The sequence below is a fragment of the Macadamia integrifolia genome, chromosome 7 (genome assembly GCF_013358625.1).
Source record: "Macadamia integrifolia cultivar HAES 741 chromosome 7, SCU_Mint_v3, whole genome shotgun sequence".
Taxonomy (NCBI): domain Eukaryota; kingdom Viridiplantae; phylum Streptophyta; class Magnoliopsida; order Proteales; family Proteaceae; genus Macadamia; species Macadamia integrifolia.
This window is the reverse complement of record NC_056563.1, coordinates 29,000,414-29,020,993: the sequence shown is the minus strand read 5'-3', so window position 1 is coordinate 29,020,993 and position 20,580 is coordinate 29,000,414. Positions and strand designations below refer to the sequence as shown.

Below are 20,580 nucleotides of genomic sequence, written 5' to 3'. Positions count from 1 at the left end.
TACCGCCTACTGTCAATACTATTACGCCTTCAAATGCCTATCCATAGCAACCCATTTGAGTATAACTTGGTTGTAGTTCGATACGATTTGGGTGTAGGTGTCACACCCCCGTTCACACAGAATCGGACCGGTGACCGGGTTAACATCGGTTAACCCAAACTTGCCAGGATCATTTGATATAGTGTCCAACCACAGCATACACACAACTAAGAAAGTGTTCATCAGTTCAGCGGAAGGCTTAATTTACCTGTAAATATTTCTATTATACTTGATACCCAAATTGTAATACATAGTTAAGTACATGTGGGCCCGCAGGCATGATATTTACACAAAAGAATACAATTTACATATCAAGTACACAAAAGGGACCATCAAAAACACAAAGGGTACAGCTCAACTCGGTATCAAAAGTAGAGCTCAGCTTGGCATCAAAGATAAAGCTCAGCTCGGTATCAAAAGGTAGAGCTCAGCTCGGTATCAGAAGAAGAGCTCAGCTCGGTATCAATAGTAAGCTCAGCTTGGTATTAAAGATGCGGTCCCACAGCGCAGCCCTCGCACGAGCAATCCGTGCCGTGCTCTAATTCCTCGGGGACCCACCAATCCTCTTCAGGAAATTCAACTGTGGGGCCTAACCCGTGCTATTCAGGTTGATGACCTGTAAAATCATCTAAAAGTGGTGCACACATGGGATGAGCTCACTGGCTCAGTAAGTGAAGAGAAGGACCACACAGCAGTCCATACAACAAATCACAACCATATACACTATATGCTATGCAATTTATTTTAAATCACATCCACCTAAACAACATTACTATGTCATTGGTTTAGTGCTACTACAATCACAGTGCGCGTATACTCCGGGTACGAGCCGCGAACTCCATCCCACGATACGCCCCTAGGGCTGTCGAAGAAGGCCCACCGTGAGTACTCGAAAAAGTAAAACATGCCGACCATCGGCTCTCAACATAAAGTAAATGACGAAAATTAAAGGTGTTGACTCCAGCAATTTAAAAACAGTACGATTGGCCCTCTTGAATATACCACTGGGGTTGCCGACTGTCCTAATGACTAGCCGGGCGTATGTCTAACAGCCATAGTGACCCGACAACCGTGACCACTGCTTCCACCCAAATGTTAATCCAACACCTCAACCCCTGTTAGGAAGGGTCGTAGCACGGGAAGAAGATAATCCTACACCGCATGCTCCTATATGACATAGTACGATTGCATAGTGCCTCCGCGTTCCATTCCACGGGCCACCAATGCACTCGTTTCCAAGCGGACTATTACATCTAGTCTACTAATGCATTATGTATAATGATATCATCATTCATCACATATTCACATCATCATTTGATATTAAGAAAATAAACACAACACACAAGTCATGATAATATGAGGATGGCTAAGTTACGCATAATTCACATGATGACATGACTAGTCTAGATACAATTTAATGAATGCCAAACAAGCCTTAACATAAGGCCAAACGTTCTCTCCCCACTTACCTGTAGTGTATAAAGACTCACGCCTGGTACGGGTGAGATTCGGTGCGAGAAGCGTAAGATTTAGTGAACCTATCATGAGTGAATGGGATTAGTATTTCACCACTTTGGAGTCAAAATTAACAAAATTTGATGACAAAATCATGTTTAGAATCCCAAAAGAAGGTCGCACATCCGTTTTGGGTCCGTTCGGACGTAGAAATCACATTGGGAGTCTCTCGGGTGGGTCGGACAGCCCACCTGTCTTGACCCACCAGTCAGACCCACCGGTCATGACAGGCGGGTAGGTCGGCCCACCGGTTGGGCCCGTCGGTTGGCCCCGGGGGCCTGCCCTCTCAGGCGGGTGCCCTCAGGCGGACCATTTGGCCCACCGGTTTGGCCCACCGGTCTTGGCAAGAAAATGCCATTTTTCCCCAAAACTTTCCCAACCTTTGGGGAATCAAATGGGGCTTTTCCAGACCCATTCTTCACACATTCAAGGTCTCATAAGATGGTTCTAACCTATATCTAGGTTAGATTAAGGAATGGAAGCCATCTTACATTCTTTGCTCCAGAACTCGTTCAAAGACCCCAAAATCACTTCAAATCACCAATGCTCCTCCAACCGTGGAAACACTTATTCAAATCCTTCAAAATCAATACATAAATCATCTATTAAACCTTAGATTTATCATCTCAAGGGGGATTTACGAGACCTCAAGAAACTCTATCCAAATCAAGGGTTTCATTTGGGTATGGTGAAAGTTTAAGGAACCTAGCCTTTGTTCACCTCTAAACGTAAATCTCGTATTGGAGATCACTCTTCCGACGTTGGAATGGAAAGATCAAACCTTGGTGCCACTGAAATCCATCTCTTCGTCCTCTTCCTTCCCTATTCCTCTTCTTTCCCTTATTTTCTCTCTCCTCTTTACTCTTCTCACCAAACGCCTGAGTGTCATAAATGAGAAAAAAGGAAAACATAAATATAGCTATTTATACCTTTTAAAACATCTTGTAACCTCATGGGTGGGTCACTCAGGTGGGCGGATGCGCCCACCTGTGACCACCCACCTGAGGGCCGAAAATTGGTCACCAAGTGGGATTTTGATGGAATTTGACTCTAGGCACGAATCTCACTCTCGGCATAAGATATAATATACGTATCCACTTTAAGATACGGCTACATACCTGCTTTATCCGTACATGGCCTTATGATATGTGCATGTACACGGCTTAGGTACACCCGTCTCCTCTGGCACTGACTCGGACTTGTCTGGCCAACCGGTGTTCAAAGTCACCCTTGCCATCATGGTTCATAAGGAACCCGCCTTAACCCTCTCTGGTTCAGGTCCTGCATGGTTAAACCGGGTCAACCGTGTAATCAGACCGGGTTTAAGAAGTAGGGTATTACAGTAGGTCTATATGACAAGAGGTGAAACACTACCAATTGAATGGTCTTTACGACTTTGGCACCTTTTTAACTTAGCTCTGATACCATTTGGAACCTGGATCGAGAGGAAGATCAGACTTAGGCAGCGAGGAAAGCAATTAGGCAACGAATTTGCCTTTTCCTAGATTAGAGTTCAGCAAGGTTTATGGTTTCTTCGTTTAGAAGCTGGGAGAAGTAGGTAGGATCTTTAGAATAATAAGACAAATAAAATTCAATATAAGAAGAAGAAATATCTAATAAGTTATCTATCAAAACAAGCTATTCTTTTAACTTTCTAATTGCAAACATAATATGTGAGAAATGAAATCATAAGAAAGATAAACTTACATATGAGTCTTTTGATTACAAACTTGGACACGAACACTTGTAGATAGCACATAAACTTCTTGAATTTTACAAAGTACTCTCTAGGCAAACTCTCATAAGACTCTTACTTACAGACATAAAGAAGAAAAATGTTAAGACTTAGTAATTTTGTGGTAAATTTTTGTGGTGTCTTCTGATGATGAAGAGTCCCCTTCTATAGATGGCGGACACCAAAGTTATCTTCAATTTGATTGGGAGATGCTGATAGGCCTTGATGGAGATGGCATCGAATAGGCATCAGACCAACCTGATGTAACGTGTAAATAGCTAGGAGATAAGATGTTCACGTCACAGGTTTGGTATACTTAATAAGGTGTGGGGTTGCTGTCAGAAGCTGATAAGCTTCGATCGAAAGTTATTTTGTTGGATAGTCCAGGTGTGTGACTGAAAATAACCCACCGGAGAGATTCTCTGGTATTCCACGTGGGAGGGTCCACAGTTTTTCAGAAGACTCTCAGTTAGGTGAATTATTAAAGTGTCCACCCATGACACTCATTATAATGCGCTTATAGTGCTGCGTGACGTATACCAAGGCGTCAGTCTGATTAGAGTGGCACTAGATGTGGATGCTTGACATCTGGGAAGAATCAGAATTGCGTGTCTGATTAACACAACACTGGGTCAAGGTGCAATGAGACCTCTTTTCCCACCCAATTTTTTTTTTAGATGAGGCCTCTAGTAATCAGGCCATTGAGCTCATTGATTTCCGTCATCGAAAGGGAAAAGAGTGGATGAAGAGGATGATGATGTGGTAGGATTATCGGATTGAAGATTAAACCCGATAGCCATGAGAATACGGTTCTGGATCTACTCATCTGTTAACAACGGAAGACGATGCCGAACAGCTTGGAACATGTTGAAAAAGGGCGTCTGGTCTGTCGTTGAGGACGAAGGAGCTATAGGCAGATCTGACCCAATGCCTCATTTAGGCACAAATCTTAAACCAGTTAATGGCGAAATATCAAATTTATCCCACCATTTAATCGAAACGTGACGTTCGAAATGAGGAACGTAGTTCCATTCTTTGAATTCATCAGTAGTCATCTGATATTTCCATTGAAGAATCCAAGTTACTTCGTAGAAGATAAAAAAATTAGACGAAGAGAGCCCAGGAGTCTAAAGGTTGATTAAACTCTTTGAACTTGGTGACAGACTGCTGAAGAGCTGTTGGGAGGAACTCTGATGGAGGTGGTCCCATGTGTAGAACCATTATAGAAACCAGTTTGGCACACCTGATAAGGTACGTTGAAATCGAAACTTCACAAACTAGGAATGGGTCTCATGATCATTCTGATATAAGAATATCATATCCTAAGCTTTGACATAATCTACATAATTGTATGACCTAAGTTTAAGGCCAGTGACTCAATGAAATTCTCATTTAAATGAGGACGAAGAACCCCATTCACGATCTCTTATGATGTGTAATATATTGAGCTTTGAATAAGCCTTGATATGAGCACTTCTATAGCAGTGCTGAATTTGAGCACTTTGAGTTTCCTCAAGTATTCTTTCATAGAAATATCGGGTCTTATCATCAGTAGATGGATGAAGATGGTCACGAAGGTAGATGGTTGTAATTTCAGAGGGAGTGTGATGGAGGTGGATAGTTTCAATGGGCATAACTGGGATAAATTTTGTTTCTATGAAGGGAGAGTTATTAACAGCCTTTAAGGTTATTACAGAAGATGATAACTGGGATGAAATAGGAGTGGGATTCTCTTGAAGTTGCCTGAAAGAAGATGATGAGGCAATGTCTTTATTTGGTGAGGCAGGGATGATCGCCTTCTGCTTAAGAGCCCTGCAAGAATTCTCGGGTTAAGAAATTAGGCAAACTGTTAGATTCACTTTTAATAAATTCAATAGTAAAGTAAAAACAAAGAGTAGCGACTGCCATCGAGCAAAGATCTATTTTGAAGCCAAATTCTTCACGACTTTCTCAAGGACATCTTTAGTCGCTTAAAAATTATTGGTTAAGAAGATCACTTTTAAATTTAGTTATACACAAAACGAGTGAAAGAATCTCCTTTTTTATTATTGAATACTTTTGCTAGGTAGAATTCCAAGTACCAGAAGTAAAACGTACTAAAACTTCTTTGGGAATGTTAGGACATTCTTGCTTCAAAATACCACTGTATCCGAATTTAGATACATTCGTCTCAACAATCTTAAAACAATTTGATCGTGTTAGACTTAAGCACGGAAGTTCTTTAGTTTTAAGTTTGATTTTTCAGACAGAGTCAGTATGTATAGTTGTCTATGGTTCAGACTGCTGTTTTAGCCTATACAAAGGTTTGGCGTCCTTTGCTAAACCCTTATAGAACTCAACAATATAATTTAGGCTACCAAGAAACCTTTGAAGTTGAGTCCTATCTGTTATCTCATCAGGAAATTTATCAATAAATTGAATAGCTCATTCTATGGGAATAATGGAACCAAATAAAATGTAATGTCCTAAGAAGCGAACTTTAGTTTAAAGTAAATTTATATTTTTAGTAGAGACAGTAAGTCCTGCTTGACGAATAATAGAGAATAACAGATTTAGATGCTTATAATGTTAAGAAATGTCCTGAGAGTAAATAAGGACATCATCAATATACACAATTATAAATTGTGAATACTGATTAAAGATCTGATTCATTATATTTTGAAATTTAGATAGAGCATTCTTAAGACCAAAAGGCATAGCATTCCATTCGTACTGGCCGAATGGGACATATGTGGTTGATACCTTCTTTATGACATTCACCTGTGGAGGATTAGGTGATTTCTCCATAAGGTATATTTTTAACCATTGAAAGAATGGGAGATTTATTTCATGAATATCCATATGAGAAACTCATTTTTCATGAAGCCCTTGCCACTGAGAATTGGAATAGTATTCTTCAAAAATCTGATGTTTTTCAGCATTCCTAACGGACCTGTATTCCTGAATAAGGAATCTCTTATTGATTTAAAATTTGGGTTCTTCGATGATATGAAGCATATAAATACCTGGTGCTTGCATATCAGAAAGTGTTGGTGAAGAGGACCCATTTTCCTTGTCAATAGGAGCAAGAGGAGGTTGATTATTAGCCTGAGATTATTCTTTTTGAATCAGACCATAGACAGGTTGATTAACCTTAGAAGGTGTACGATTTGTACCCTGCAGATTGATTATTCCATCTAAATTCTCATTCTGAACTTTAGATGTAAAAGCATGAGAGGGTGCTCGAAATGTTGGATATTCCGAGAAAGAAGAAACCATAGAAGAAGTAGATCTACAAGAATTGTTGAGTCTACGATCAAACATGATTTCTACATCACCAGATAGGAGTTGAGTGATGCAAGATGGAGAAGTCCTAATGGGTGGCTGAGGTTGAGCCACAGAGGTTAGAGTCCAAGAGTTAAGAAGATTAATTTTCGACTATCTAATACACTAGGATACAAAAACTTGAGACCAGTTAGAATTAGCCTGGAAACAAACAGTTTGACCACGAGGATCTATAACCTTAGCATTTGGGGTGACGGTAGTCATTACCTTGTAATAGATATGATAAATTATTGCGAGATTTTGAGTTCCTGGAGCTATATTGTATCCATACGTTTTTAAGGAAATAACAGCACCATCAAGAATATTTGAATCTATTAAGGACATGGTAGATTGGGTCTGCACTGAAAATAAATTGATCCTTCACAGAGACTGGTTTCCACTAAACCCATTAGAGATTCATTAAATTTAAGCATTCTAGTATCTCTAACAGCAGCAAAAACTGCACTGTTTAATCCTAGCAGTGTTAAGGGTTTCAAAGCAACTTGGACTAATCCGATGTGAATAAACTTAAATCCACGCTCTCTATACCTCTGCAATTGAGAACTAGTCAGGAGTTGAATTTGTTCTTGGTGCTTTCACTAGTTTTTATGATATAGTCACTATGAAAAGCAAAAGTTCCTTTATGACATACCTCAGATTTAGGTATTCTGGGAATGATATAATTGTTAATGGCAACTTCTAAGTTTATGAAAACCACTTCTTCAGAATTATGGACTGAATCATTAGTCCTTCCATTTGTGCTAACCTCAGAAGATGATGATTTTCTCGAGCTGGACCTAAAGTATGAAGCCATAGTTTAGATGTTCGAGTCAATAAAGATTTCGGTCAATATATCCTACTGTCAATACTATTACTCCTTCAAATGCCTATCCATGACAACATAGCTGAGTACGACTTAGGTATAGGTTGATACGACTTGGGTGTAGGTCTATATGACAAGAGGTGAAACACTACCAATTAAATGGTCTTTACGACTTTGACACCTTTTCAACTTGGCTCTGATATCATTTGGAACTTGAATTGAGAGGGAGATTGGCTCTGATTAACATTTTTAATCAGGTGTTAACCTAATAATTTCATGGTAATACATTATATCTTTTAGAACGATTTTATAGAAAAAGAAAACTTCAGTGGTGGACGCATAACTGAGCCATTTCCTCAAATTACACGTAAATAATATAATCATGTAAGGTATTAATTTCAAAAATTTCTCCTATTTTATAAATTTTAATATTTTATTTTCTTTTCCTCTAAATTTCCTTGCAATTAAACAAAACCAATAAGATCTTCGAGAATTGTTGATGACTTTGAAGTCGCAAGTCATAGCTTGCAAGAGTGAGAAAATTCTTGGTCTACATAATACATATGGATGGACACATATGGACATTTATATGTTCATTGTTCTTTCAAAAAAATTATAAATTTTAAGTGTTCGTATTTAATAATGATATGGTGTCCTTGTAGATTATGTTGTACATATCTCATACCACTGTTTTGTTTTTATTATTTTTTATCAATGACCCGTAGAAACAACACTTCCTAATAATACCACTTTGAGGGTTGCAATTATGGAAACAAAAAAGATGTAAAATTTATCAAAGGGGAAGTTCTCTATGAACCTATAACATTTTTTACACACTTCTCCTTTATTGTCGAAGCTTCTCTTCAACTATGGTGATGAGATTATCTAAATTTATTATTGCTGAATGTGACTAAGGAAGTATTAGGACTTTGTCCAATAAGGTGGGGTTGGGGGAGAATTAAATTCAAGGGATTATGCCTTAATTGCATGGCTAAGGGGATTGGAATTTTTAAGGTAGTGACTTACATGGCTAGATTTGAAAGGGGGGGATTGCAAGGAACACTATACATAGTCAAATTCTTCTCGAAGATCAAGGAATTGAGTTGAGTCTAAATATAACTGTTTAGTATTCTTAATTTGGTATTAGCCTATTTCGTTGTAATTCATATATCTTGTAGAACGGCTTAAATGAATAAAACCTCGATGGTGGACTCCATGATCTCTCTCTCTCTCTCTCTCGAAAAGAGAGATAAAGAGTATTGATGTGGCAAGAATATTGAAGAATCATTAAGAGTTGATGACTTCTTAAATATGGATGATTGCGAGTTGTTTAAAGTGCGCACCTGGTCTCTCTAGGTCTAATCCATGCTTGGAAATTATGAATTTCCACATTTCCAAGCTAAAAAAAGTTTTCCTTCACTTATAGCGAAGGAAGAATTCCTTCTCCATAGATATGACCTCTTGATTATGGATGTTTGTGAATAAGTAGTTTGAAAGTGCTCGCTCTTTTTGGATCTAAGCCAGGTAGGAAATTAATGAATCCCTAAATTGTCAATCTTTGAAAGTTTTTCTTCACCCGTAGTAAAGTAAGAATTCCTTCTCCACTGGTGAAATAACTTTGTGATTTGATTCTTGGTTCATCTTTAGACTCTCATCCCTATTGACGAAGTCAAAACTATCATCCTCTTTGGTTAGTTTGATAGTACTGATGACCTTAGTGAATGAATTCTTTTCTAATCTATCATGAGCTAAGATAACGAAAATGTTTCCGTAGTTGAGTAAGGGTGTCAATCGGTTCGGTTTTGGTTATTCGGTTTAGTTTCGATTCGATTCTAAATGATGATAATGTGTACCATAACTGAATCGAGAATCGACTCGGTTCTGTATTTAGATACTCAAACCGATTCAATTTGGCTCGGTTCGATTTTGATTCCGATTTCAATTCGGTTTTGATATACAGTTTTAATTCGATTTTATACCTCGATTTTAATTCGGTTATGAAAACGGTTCCACTTTTGAACCATGACTGTGATAGACCAATGGCCATAATGGGCTCAAGTTATGGGCCTTATGGCCATTGCTAACTCCAAAATTATCCTAGCTTGTAATTATGTGATGATAAGTTGCAAAAACACTTACCACATATAAAAAATAATAAAAAAAGAGCTTGCAAAAAATACTCTTGAATGATAAGAGCAATTTGGTTTGGTTTCGGTTCGAACCAATGGTTCTGATACACTAAACAGAAACCAAGCCAAACCGAATAACATGCTCACATATTCAAACCGAATAAATTTAGTTTGGTTTTGATCCGATTAATTTGGCTCGGTTTCGATTTGAAATTGACACCCTTAGTTTCAAGATGATTTTCCAAATCAAATACTAGGTAAGCATAGGTAATACGGTATTGTTTTGTTAAATCCTTGTAAATTATGTGGTAAATAACTTTTTTTTTAAGGTAAGGCTGGCCATTGTTATATGAGTCCTAATCCCTTCCTTGTTCCAAGTCTTCCATATGGAACCTGCATTTGGATTTCCAGGTTTTTGATAGAAATGAAAAGCGTTGAACTTGAACTTGAACTTGAATTTAAACTTGGAAAGTTGTGCTTGTCCTTGTCCTTGTCCTTGTCCTTGTCCTTGTCCTTGTCCTTTCTATCTCTTAGTCTTTGAATTTGAATGAAAAAATTGAAAAGTACGAACCATAGAAGCTGGAGAGAAATTGAAGAAGGAAATGGAAATGTTGGAGAAGTTTCATCTTCTAATTAAGACAATTCCATTAATTAATTAGTATTCAGTCACACCTCACCTGCTTGCCGGCGCTGTGGGCTATGCCTACTGTAGTTTCATAGAGGAGGCTTCCAACTCATGAAACATAGACTATGTTTTTTATTTTTTTATTCTAACTTTTCATTACATTTGAATGTTCGATGGTCTATACGCTACCTGCTTATATATTTTTATATGTCAAGTCAATAATAGATAATCGAAATAATATATTTAGTGAAGAGAGAAAAGAAAACGAAAAGACTATGATAAAGAAATATTAGGGTTTAAAACTTGAAATCGAGATTCAAATCGGTCTTAATTGATTTTGATCCAATTTGGATTGTAATCGGTATGAGTTGGCTTCAAATTTTAAACCTAATGGATCAAGTTTCCCTTCATCATGGGCAGTGATACCATGGAAAACAGATAAAAGAAAATTTTGGTAAAAAATTATTTATCTTTTAAAAAAATAAGTGTTTCTTAGTAATAAGACCTTATGTCCACACATAGAGAGTGGCGTAATGATACCCTTAAAAAAAAAAAAAACATATCATGTCCCGATGCTTCTCTTTTGGTTTTTTTTTTTTTATTGGTTAAGGTGTTTGCTTTCTATAGCTTTTTCATGTGATTTTTTTTTTTGTGTGTGTGTGTGTGTATAATGTACAATTAATGTGTCATCAGTAGGGCCTTAACCTCAGAGATCTCTAAAATCTAAATTAACATAACAAAGCCTACTTTTTATGTCCTTATAACATGATTTGAACTCTCAAACAGGAAAGTATCAACTCTAACATTAAATAATGTAAGGGGGTGAGCTGGTTAGCACGCCCAAACCCCAACGGCTAAAGTTTTATGTAATGTATGATTTTTTTTTTTTTTTAATTCAATTTTATGGGTCGATTGACCATTACATAATATGAGGTCGAGTATGTATTCATAGATGAGCCAATGGTCAAAGCCATACTAATTGAAAAACAAAGAAATTGATACAAATGAAGCACCATTGTGCGCACTTAAAAGGTTTTGATCTGAGTGATCAACCCTCAGATAATTACTCCACTAGACAGTGAAAACCGTCAAAACAAGACCCAAGTGTACTTAGAGCATGACTTGAGCTCTCATAGATGAAAGTATCACCTCTAACATTAAACAATGTAAGGGGTGAGTTGGCCAGTTGGGTCCGGTCTCACTTTACAGTTTACACCCTTAGTTTTGTAACCAGTCTATGCATCCTTTACACTCTTTAATTTATTATTAAAACAAGGGAATAACTATCACCAATTTTCTTTTTTTGCATCCTTTACACTGATCGTCACTTCTTCTGGGTCATACATATATTTCTTTTCTCATATAAAATGAAAGAAAAAACTTTCCCGCATTATTGTTTGCAATTTCTCTTTTTCTTCTTCTTCTTCTTCTTCTTTTTTTTTTTTTTTTTAAGAGGAAAAGAACACAACTTTGTGCGGCCTTGCACCCAGATATAGAGGTGGCGAATGGTGTCTTATCCTTGTGAAACCCAAAAAACCCAACCCTCTTTGATGCCTATGTGCATCCTCCTCATTGGTCCTGGCACATGGTTAGTGACGAGAGAGCATTCATTCCTCTTTTTTCAAAGTAGCCTTTGGTGTGGCTTGTATATTCCTACATTGCCAATGTGAAAACACTCTCCCCAAAAGGAAAAATGCTTCTTTTAAAAAAGTAATAAGGAAAAGATCTCCATGATGCTATTGTGGAAATAAAACCAAATGAACTTCTTGTGATATCTTATATTGACGTTGAGGAAAATCTTTGCCCAAACAATAAAACAACAAAATATAATGTGCCTCTCTTGTTCTCGGATTACCATTACTATCCTAAAATTAATTGCCAATGAAATTGTGGAAACCAACTTGATAAAGAACTAACTTGTAATGGCCAGAAGCAAGGAAAAATAATTAATGGATCATCCTCAACAAATCCTCAAACTATACTATGAAGACTCAACAATGGTGACATAAAAAGAAAATTAGGCAGGCTTGTCTATGACCTTGTGGAAACTTACAAAGGAATAAGTGCCCTAAATTCTTTTTGAAATTTTGGGTTATGCCATATAAATTGACTTTTATTTTGTTTGACTAGTAAACTAACCCACCGAAAGTGATCCATCTTCTATTTGGAATTTTTCTCATGAATTGAAGTCAGATTCAATATGATGTAAACGGTAATCTATTTCTAGCAATTAACTTATCTGTGGAAGCTTGCATGTTGGGTCTGTCTTTGAGATAGTAGTTTTGGCTATTTCTCTGCAAGTAAACTTGCTCTTCTGTGATATTTCCTTTATTAGTGTTTAAATACACTTCTTGTATTTAGAACTTTACATTTTCTTCAAATTTTTCCCGAATGTATTCTTAAAAATCTTTCAAGTGGGGGTATAAGGGACTTTTTATTAATTTAAAAATTACTTATCATTATGTCATTATCAAAAATAATTATTATCATGTGAAATGACTGTATTTGTCTATTTGATACCTTTAGGGGTATAAGGTATTAATAATAATCTTTTGCACCAATTAGTAATAACCTCTTGTATAGTTTTGGTATCAAATGGAGGTATTGTGGAATTAGCTAATTTCATCGATTCTAAACCAAACCATAGTCATTTGTAGGGGTGTCAATCCCAAGACAACACTAGTTAGACCGATCGGGCCCGATCTGCATCAATAATTAAACGTGTCGAGCTCAGACTTGATCCATTTATAAACATGTAGTATATGGACAATCGGCCGCCTGACACGTTTATAAGCCCGACTCAACCCAACACATTCAGTCCGATCATTTATATTTATATTTTGATTTTTTTTATTTATAGAATAAAGTATATATGTAATTAAGTGTAATTTCTTTTTAAAATTATTGATGATTTAATAAAATATATTAAAGTTTTTTAAATCTAGGACAATTAAAGATCGTGTAAGAATTTATTAGTACATTACCCCCATTTAACACCCAATTATAATCTGATTAAGAGAAGATCAATTACAACTCGAAACTCGATCGAATCTAATACAAGACCAACTAAGATCAACTCATTCCTTAAATGGATAAATCACAGTCCAAAGGTATAGCCTTACCGAAAACGAACCGGCCGGTTGATTGACATCCTGTACTCTTTTCTTTTTTTCTTTTTTTTGGGTAAAAATTGTCATCCGTATTCCGTAGTCGTTTGTGGAAAAAAATAGCAAATGAGTTGGGGAGCCACCGTATGAGGTGTGACAAATCAAACCTTCCCTCTCCTCGGGAAAAAAAACATATATATAAAGGAAGAACGGAAGGTTCAGATTCTAACCCACCCGCCCGCCCTGGCTCCCTCGTTTTGCTCCCTCCTGCTTATTCCGATTGTTCCTTCGGCCGCCCAATTAGTATGGTTTCGCCGGAGAAATTTGTTTCCACCGCCGTTGTGTTTGTTCTTCTGTTATTTCTATTCTCGGTCACATCTTCAGCGAAAGATCCCCAAAACTACTATAATTTCAGCATCTTCAATTCATCCCAGCAACTATTTAGTGAGTTAGGTGATGCATCCATCAATAAAGAAGCCCTTCAGTTAACACCCGACACTAGCAACGGGGCTTTCAACCTCTCAAACAAGTCCGGGCGCGTCATGATCCTTGAACCCTTCAAGCTCTGGGAAGAGTCTTCTGCCACATCATCTCCATCACAGAATATGAGTAGCAAAAACTCGTCAGCCAACTTGGACAGTGTGGCCTCCTTCAATTCTACCTTCCTCATAAACATCTACAAACTTCGCAACCAGTCCGTCGGCGAGGGCTTCGCTTTCCTTATCGCCCCAGATCTTAATATGCCGTCTGCCAGCTTCGGCCAGTGGTTGGGGCTCACGAATGCGACCCTCGATGGGAACTCATCCAACAAGATTGTCGCCATTGAACTCGACACCTTGAAGCAAGACTTCGACCCAGATGGTAACCACATGGGCCTGAACATCAACAGTGTCAAATCGAACAAGACGGTGCCGCTCTCCGAATTTGGGATCGAGATTGCACCAGACAATCCGAAGAACTACTCTGTTTGGGTCCAATACAATGGGAAGGCGAAACTGATGGAGGTTTACATGGCCGACGAGGGTTTGCCAAAGCCTAGAAGCCCGATTCTCAGTGAGAAGATAAACCTCAAGGATTATGTGAACCAATACTCTTACATGGGGTTCTCTGCATCGACGGGTACGCTTACGCAGCTGAACTGCGTGCTCAGGTGGGAGCTATCGGTGGAGGCTCTGCCCAGAAAGAGGGATCTGAAGTTGTGGAAGATGGTGGTCGGGGTGGTGGGTTTGGCATTGTTCGGGGTTGTGGTTGTGGGGATGGTTTACTACTTGAACAAGAGGAGGGTTGTGAAAAACCCCAAAATTCTGGGGGCGCTGAAGAGTTTACCTGGGATGTCGAGGGAGTTTAGATTTAGGGATCTGAAGAAGGCCACCAATAATTTCAGCGAGAAGATGAAGCTTGGGCAAGGTGGATATGGGGTGGTCTACAAGGGAGTGCTTCCACAGGAGAACATTGAAGTCGCTGTGAAGAAGTTCTCCAGAGATAACAAGAAAGGGATCAATGATTTCCTGGATGAGCTCACGATCATCAATCGTCTCAGGCACAAACATCTCGTCCGACTACTTGGTAAGTGTGCAGTAAATTGTTCCATTTTTAAATTATTTATTTGAATTTTTAAAATACGAATCCTTGCCAATGGGTTTCTCAATCGGATTCAGTTTTCCTTCAAGCTTGTTCACCAATGGTGATGTGTGACTATGATTGGATTAAGGACAAAGTTGATATCGATTTGATCCTAATCTGGATCGACCTGTATTGACCCAGTGGAATCGAACAGGGCCAGTGCCGATCATATCCAACTGATTTAGGCCAATTCAATTCGACCCCTCAAACCATGATCTTCATTGATCCTCACCTCTATTTTTCATGGATTGAAATCTTCCATTCTATACCATTGGTGGAAAGAAAGTGGGATTATATGTCTCTGTGGTCTGATTTGATTTGATCTGTTCTCTTTTTCAATTTTATAGGGTGTTCTTTATTTTAGAAATTGTGTTGGTCTGGTTTTTACACCTTAATTTAGTGAAATAGAAGTCAAATTTTGTTGATATACATTTTGAAATAGGTTAGAAGCACTTTCAATTTCAAAATTGAGTTGCGTTTACTCTTACTTTGTAACGAACATATGGTTGATTAATTTGATGAACAAAACAATAATTTCATGTTAAAAATAAAATACTATATTTCTTGTCGATACCTTCTCTCCTTCTCTCAGATAAGTATAAAGAATCTATTCTCAAAATTGAAATATTAAATAAATCTCTTATTCTTAAAATATTTCAGATTGATGCATCATACAATTTCAATTTTTGGATGAAAATTTTATTTATTGATTATTTCATAAAAAATCATTTCAAAATTGCAATAAAAATCATACCCAACTAAGGTATGGAGTTATTTATTATGTGAGATTATTCCCAATATTTTTCTCACGGATTGTAATACCATGTTGAAATATTCAACCTAATTAGAGTTTCCAATTTGAAATTATTCCCAATATTTCTCTACTCATGTTGCCTCTCTTTGGTTGTTTGAACACGTGGCATGTGTGCCCCCACTTTTTTGTGATAAGACCTGCATGAAAAAAACGTTGGATTGGAATTTCTTGCATGCAAAATAGATCTCTCTTGTCTCATCGTAGTTGAACGAAGGTTCCAATCCAACGTATTTGACACTCTTAAAACAGAGTTTGACCACGTGTTTGATGAAATTCCAATTCACAGGTTGGTGTCATAAGAAGGGCTTGCTTCTATTGGTCTACGATTATATGCCAAATGGCAGTCTAGACAACCATCTATTCGGTGGGCCAGAGCGGATACTGAGTTGGGAGCATCGATACAACATCATTGCGGGCGTGGCTTCGGCCTTGCACTACCTGCACGACGAATTCGACCAAAGGGTGATCCACAGGGACCTCAAGGCCAGCAATATCTTGCTCGACTCCAGCTTCAATGCTCGTTTGGGAGATTTCGGCCTAGCTCGAGCCCTTGACAACGAGAAGACTTCCTACGCTGAGGTGGAGGGCGTCCCAGGCACCATGGGCTACGTGGCACCCGAGTGCTTCCACATGGGCAAGGCCACCACCGAGTCAGACGTCTTTGGCTTTGGCGCCGTTGTCCTCGAGGTGGTATGCGGTAAGCATCCTTTGAACAGTAGTAAGATCGCCGACTTCCATTTCTTGGTCGATTGGGTTTGGACTCTCTATCGTGAGGGTCGCATTCTCGATGCCGTCGACGAGAGGCTTGTGGATAACTACGACGCCCAGCAAGCCGAACGCCTATTACTCCTCGGCCTTGCCTGCTCCCATCCCATTGCCGCCCAGAGACCCAAAACTCCGATCATCATCCAGGTAATCTCGGGATCCGTGCCGCCACCCGACACGCCGTTCATCAAACCTGCCTTCGTTTGGCCGGCTACGGGCTTCACCATCGATATCGAAAGTTTGGTCACAGATAATGGCTACACCGCTTCTATGGCCTCTTCTAATGATGGGTCCCAAGAGTCGCAGTGGACCCTACGCTGTGAGAGACGGGAGACGTATGTCAGGTACAGTGATATTTCCTTGCCCTGATCATCCACTATCGATCATAGATTCTGATCGGATGATCATTGTATAGTGGCATACCAATTACCATCTTTTCTTTGTAGAGTCGTAACCGTGCATGGTAGATGAATTGAAATTAAATAACCAATTTGTTGCATCCTTTCTCTTTAAATTAGAAATAATTTATTTGGAAATAAATATTAAAGTCCTGTTGATAAAATTAAAATTAAATAAAAAATTTATGTCTCCGTTCTTCTTCAGTTAACTATTACTCAAGCAAGTCTTATCCTCCCTCTTTATCTATTACTTGTCCGGTTAAGATACATGTGACTTTCCTAAATTGTGTCTTATTGTCCAAATATCCACAACCCATTGATTTGCCCATTATCTATGGCTCATGGACTAATTCAGAGATGGTTCAACGCTTAACTTTTGATTTGGACAATTCTTTTTAGCTACTAAGAGTGGCACCAACGTTTTTGAATGTCTATAAAAATGTTGAATTAACTTGTAAAGTCTTAACAGACTCGGAATTGGTCTCCCACCTTGTCACTATAGCCTAGCGTAAGTTGGTACTATCACAAAGCCATTCGGCAGTTTTTCTTTTTTTTTTTTGTAAACCAAGGTGTCCGGGTCAACTTACGTGCACCTTGGTTAATCCTCGGGGAGACTAGCATAGCAACCCACCACCATGATCTCCACTTAAATCGTAGATGCACAGATGGGGAATCGAACCTGAGACCATGCACTTATCAACAATTTCCAAGTCACCCTAACCATTTGGGCAACCCACGGATGAGTAAGCCATTTGACAGCTAATGATCATGATTGTAATTAAATTCTCTGTTAATATATTTTCAGTGTTTGATTGATAAAAAAAAGTACTACCAACCTTAAATGAACCGTAAGTAACTCCAAAACATTTCAGATATAGATTATAAATTGAGAATAGTTTTCCAATAATGCAAGAGTCCAGCACTTGGTCACAATTTGTCCATTTTCAGACATCCCTTCTCGTATTGATGAAACTGATTGATGCCCATCCACTGTGTAACATGGAAAACCTTCCCCACTCTAGCGTTTTGAGGAATCTCCTTCCCAAAATTTTTATTCTGCAATCAAATCTTTTAGATTTGAACTATAGTTGGAAAACCAGGTTTTAACTTGAGTGGGTCATTCAAGTCGAGTCAAAATTTTGAGTCATGTAGATTTGGCCATGATAAAATGACAAGGCTCGGTCATGAATCGTCCTAGTTAAATGAGACTAGGTCTTTTTTCCCTTGTTTAGTTTAGTTTTGTTTTGTTTTGTTTTGTTTCGTTTCCTTTTTCTTCTTTAAACTTGAGTCTTTAAACTTGAGTCACTATAAACTCCACAAGTCCATTGTTGTTTAAATTAAATACAATCATACCAGTTCACTAATTCTATAATTCACTTATATTATTGAAGATGTTTGAAATGGTATAAGCTCAAAATTCAATGATATGAGATTCTATCATTTTTTTATATACTTCTTTTTTATTATTAATTTATTTATATTTATTGTATTTAAAAAAAAAATGTGAGTCTCCCTAACTAGGTTTGACTAGACCAAACCACTAGGTTTTTTTTCCAAAGTTGCTAAGTCGAGTAAGAAAACATTGTTATCCAACTATTATTTGAATGATAAAATAAATTTTATGGGAGAGTGATCACTACCTAGTTTCTGTGGTTCCTATGCCAAGGTGCAAATCAGTTACAACACGGGCACAAGAATCGAACATGGGGGGTGAGATGGTCATTTTACCACCTATTGAGTCTAGGCATAGGGGCACTTGACTAAATAGTGTTCTTTTTTGCAAATTTTATATATGAAAATTAGAACTCCACATATGGTAAATTTTTTTTGTTGGTGAGATTATCTTAATTACAAAGCTTTCCCTTTTTCTTCTTCAAAACTGATTTCAGCTACCTTCTTTTCCTTTTTCCCATTTTTTTTTTTTGGTAAACAACAATTCATTTAGATAGAAGACATGAGTTACACAAGGTTTCACTATTTATTAAAACAAGAAACCAAGGAGTGAAATGTGGTAAATCCGTTGTACATGTCATGAACGGAGCCTTCCAAGATAGGGGATAAACGATACCAATAAACTCCAGCATTGGTGGCAATTGAGATTCCAAGAAGGAGATATGAAAGAGCACCTCAGCTGCCAAAGGTCTCGGCAAAAAAAGTTGTTTGAAACAAATTCTCAAATGAAAGTGAGGCCAAGTCTCGTGGAGAAGCAACTTGGGTCTCAAATCTGAAATTGTCAATCTGAACATAAGGAGAGTATGGTGATGCCTACTTTGGCGGCGATGGGTAGGGGACCCTAGCTATCACGACGAAAGTGATGAGTGCCCTCTTCTTCACTAGGAAGAAGGCAATATGCACATCGAAGCACACCACCATTCTCAGTTACGATGGGGAAGGCAAGGCAATAGGCAGCTTGAACTGTAGAGAAAGCACAAAGGTGAGGAGGTTCAGGGCCAAGAAGATCTCTGACTGCAAGGGGGTTCGATCATCTTTGTCGTCATCATCGGCGGCTCCATTACCATCACCAATAGGACCACCACTCATGACAAAACCTCAGACACAGGTGGAGAAACGTAACACGCACAAAGGCAGAGAAAATAACACGCACAACGGCGGAGAAATTAACACGCACACTAACTTAACATGCACAATGACGGAGCAGAGGTGACAGATCATGAATGTAAACTACAGATCAACTTGATAGAGCGGGAAGGTCTAACTGAAAATCATGAATGTAAATTACAAATCATATATTAGAACAACATTGTTATGTTTTACCCCTCTTATCAATAGGAGAGACAACCTACCACTTTCACCATCAAGTTGAGTGTAAATCGCAATGATTTTATAAATAGGGAAAGGATTAGGATTCTGAAAACCTACAACATTCCCTACGCCTTCTCACAAGACCATTTCTTCTTCAGCGACTTCTCCCATTTATTGTTAGTTTGAACTCTGAAACATGCTTATGTCTTAGGCCATCGTTGATGCAAAAGAAGTCTTGATCATGAGTGAGTATTGGGCGTCTTAATTAATATACCTAGTGATCCAAATGTGTGAGTTGATCTTTATTTATGTTGCTAATAGGGGAAAATTTCTTTATTTATGTTGTAATGAATAATGATAATGTGGTTGAGGCATAAAGAGTGACCGAGGACATAGCTAATAAGTTCGATAGTGATTAGTACATAACATAGAAAAGGTAAATTAAGAGAAAAGTCAATTTGGAAATTAATCGATTTGAATTCGAATCAATATTAAAAAAGAAAGTAGGAAAAAAAATGAGTCGATTTGAGATTTTTCAGATTATTGTAGTATTTTTAAATGAATTTTAAAATGAGTTTAAGATTTAAAAATTTTCCTTACATGTTTCAATTTACAAGGTTTTTATTCCACCACTAATTTTAATCATGAAAATTCTGAAAAAATCTTTATGAAATCATATATCTTTGGTTCTCTTGGATCAGATATGTTTACGAGGCACTTCCCCTCTATAAATAAAAAGATGTTGAGATGAAAATCCAAATTAATCATATCGTGATGTTAAATCTTAAATTGAATTAATTTATTTTAAGTAAATATGATTCGATATGACATGAGGTTGAATCTTAATGGATGATACTAGTAAAGTCATTGTCACATACAATATCTTATTGCGTATTTAATTTATTTACAAAGAATTGTACTCGTCATCTGACAAAAATTAT

General features: G+C 37.8%; 1 protein-coding gene across 1 annotated transcript; it reads left to right on the top strand.

Annotated features, from left to right (window-relative positions):
• Positions 1-13,518: 13,518 nt before the first annotated feature.
• LOC122085073 (probable L-type lectin-domain containing receptor kinase S.5) lies at positions 13,519-17,018 on the top strand. Its single transcript, XM_042653511.1, has 2 exons — positions 13,519-14,842; positions 16,000-17,018. Exons 1-2 carry the CDS (start codon positions 13,582-13,584, stop codon positions 16,845-16,847), a joined length of 2,109 nt encoding a protein of 702 aa, XP_042509445.1. The 5' UTR covers positions 13,519-13,581; the 3' UTR covers positions 16,848-17,018.
• The last annotated feature ends 3,562 nt before the right edge of the window (positions 17,019-20,580 follow it).

Bases quoted from the DNA above. Each gene is read 5' to 3' on its own strand.
- LOC122085073 (XM_042653511.1), top strand. From the start codon at position 13,582: ATGGTTTCGCCGGAGAAATTTGTTTCCACCGCCGTTGTGTTTGTTCTT. The intron at 14,843-15,999 runs GTAAGTGTGCAG...TCCAATTCACAG, and splicing joins ACATCTCGTCCGACTACTTG to GTTGGTGTCATAAGAAGGGC.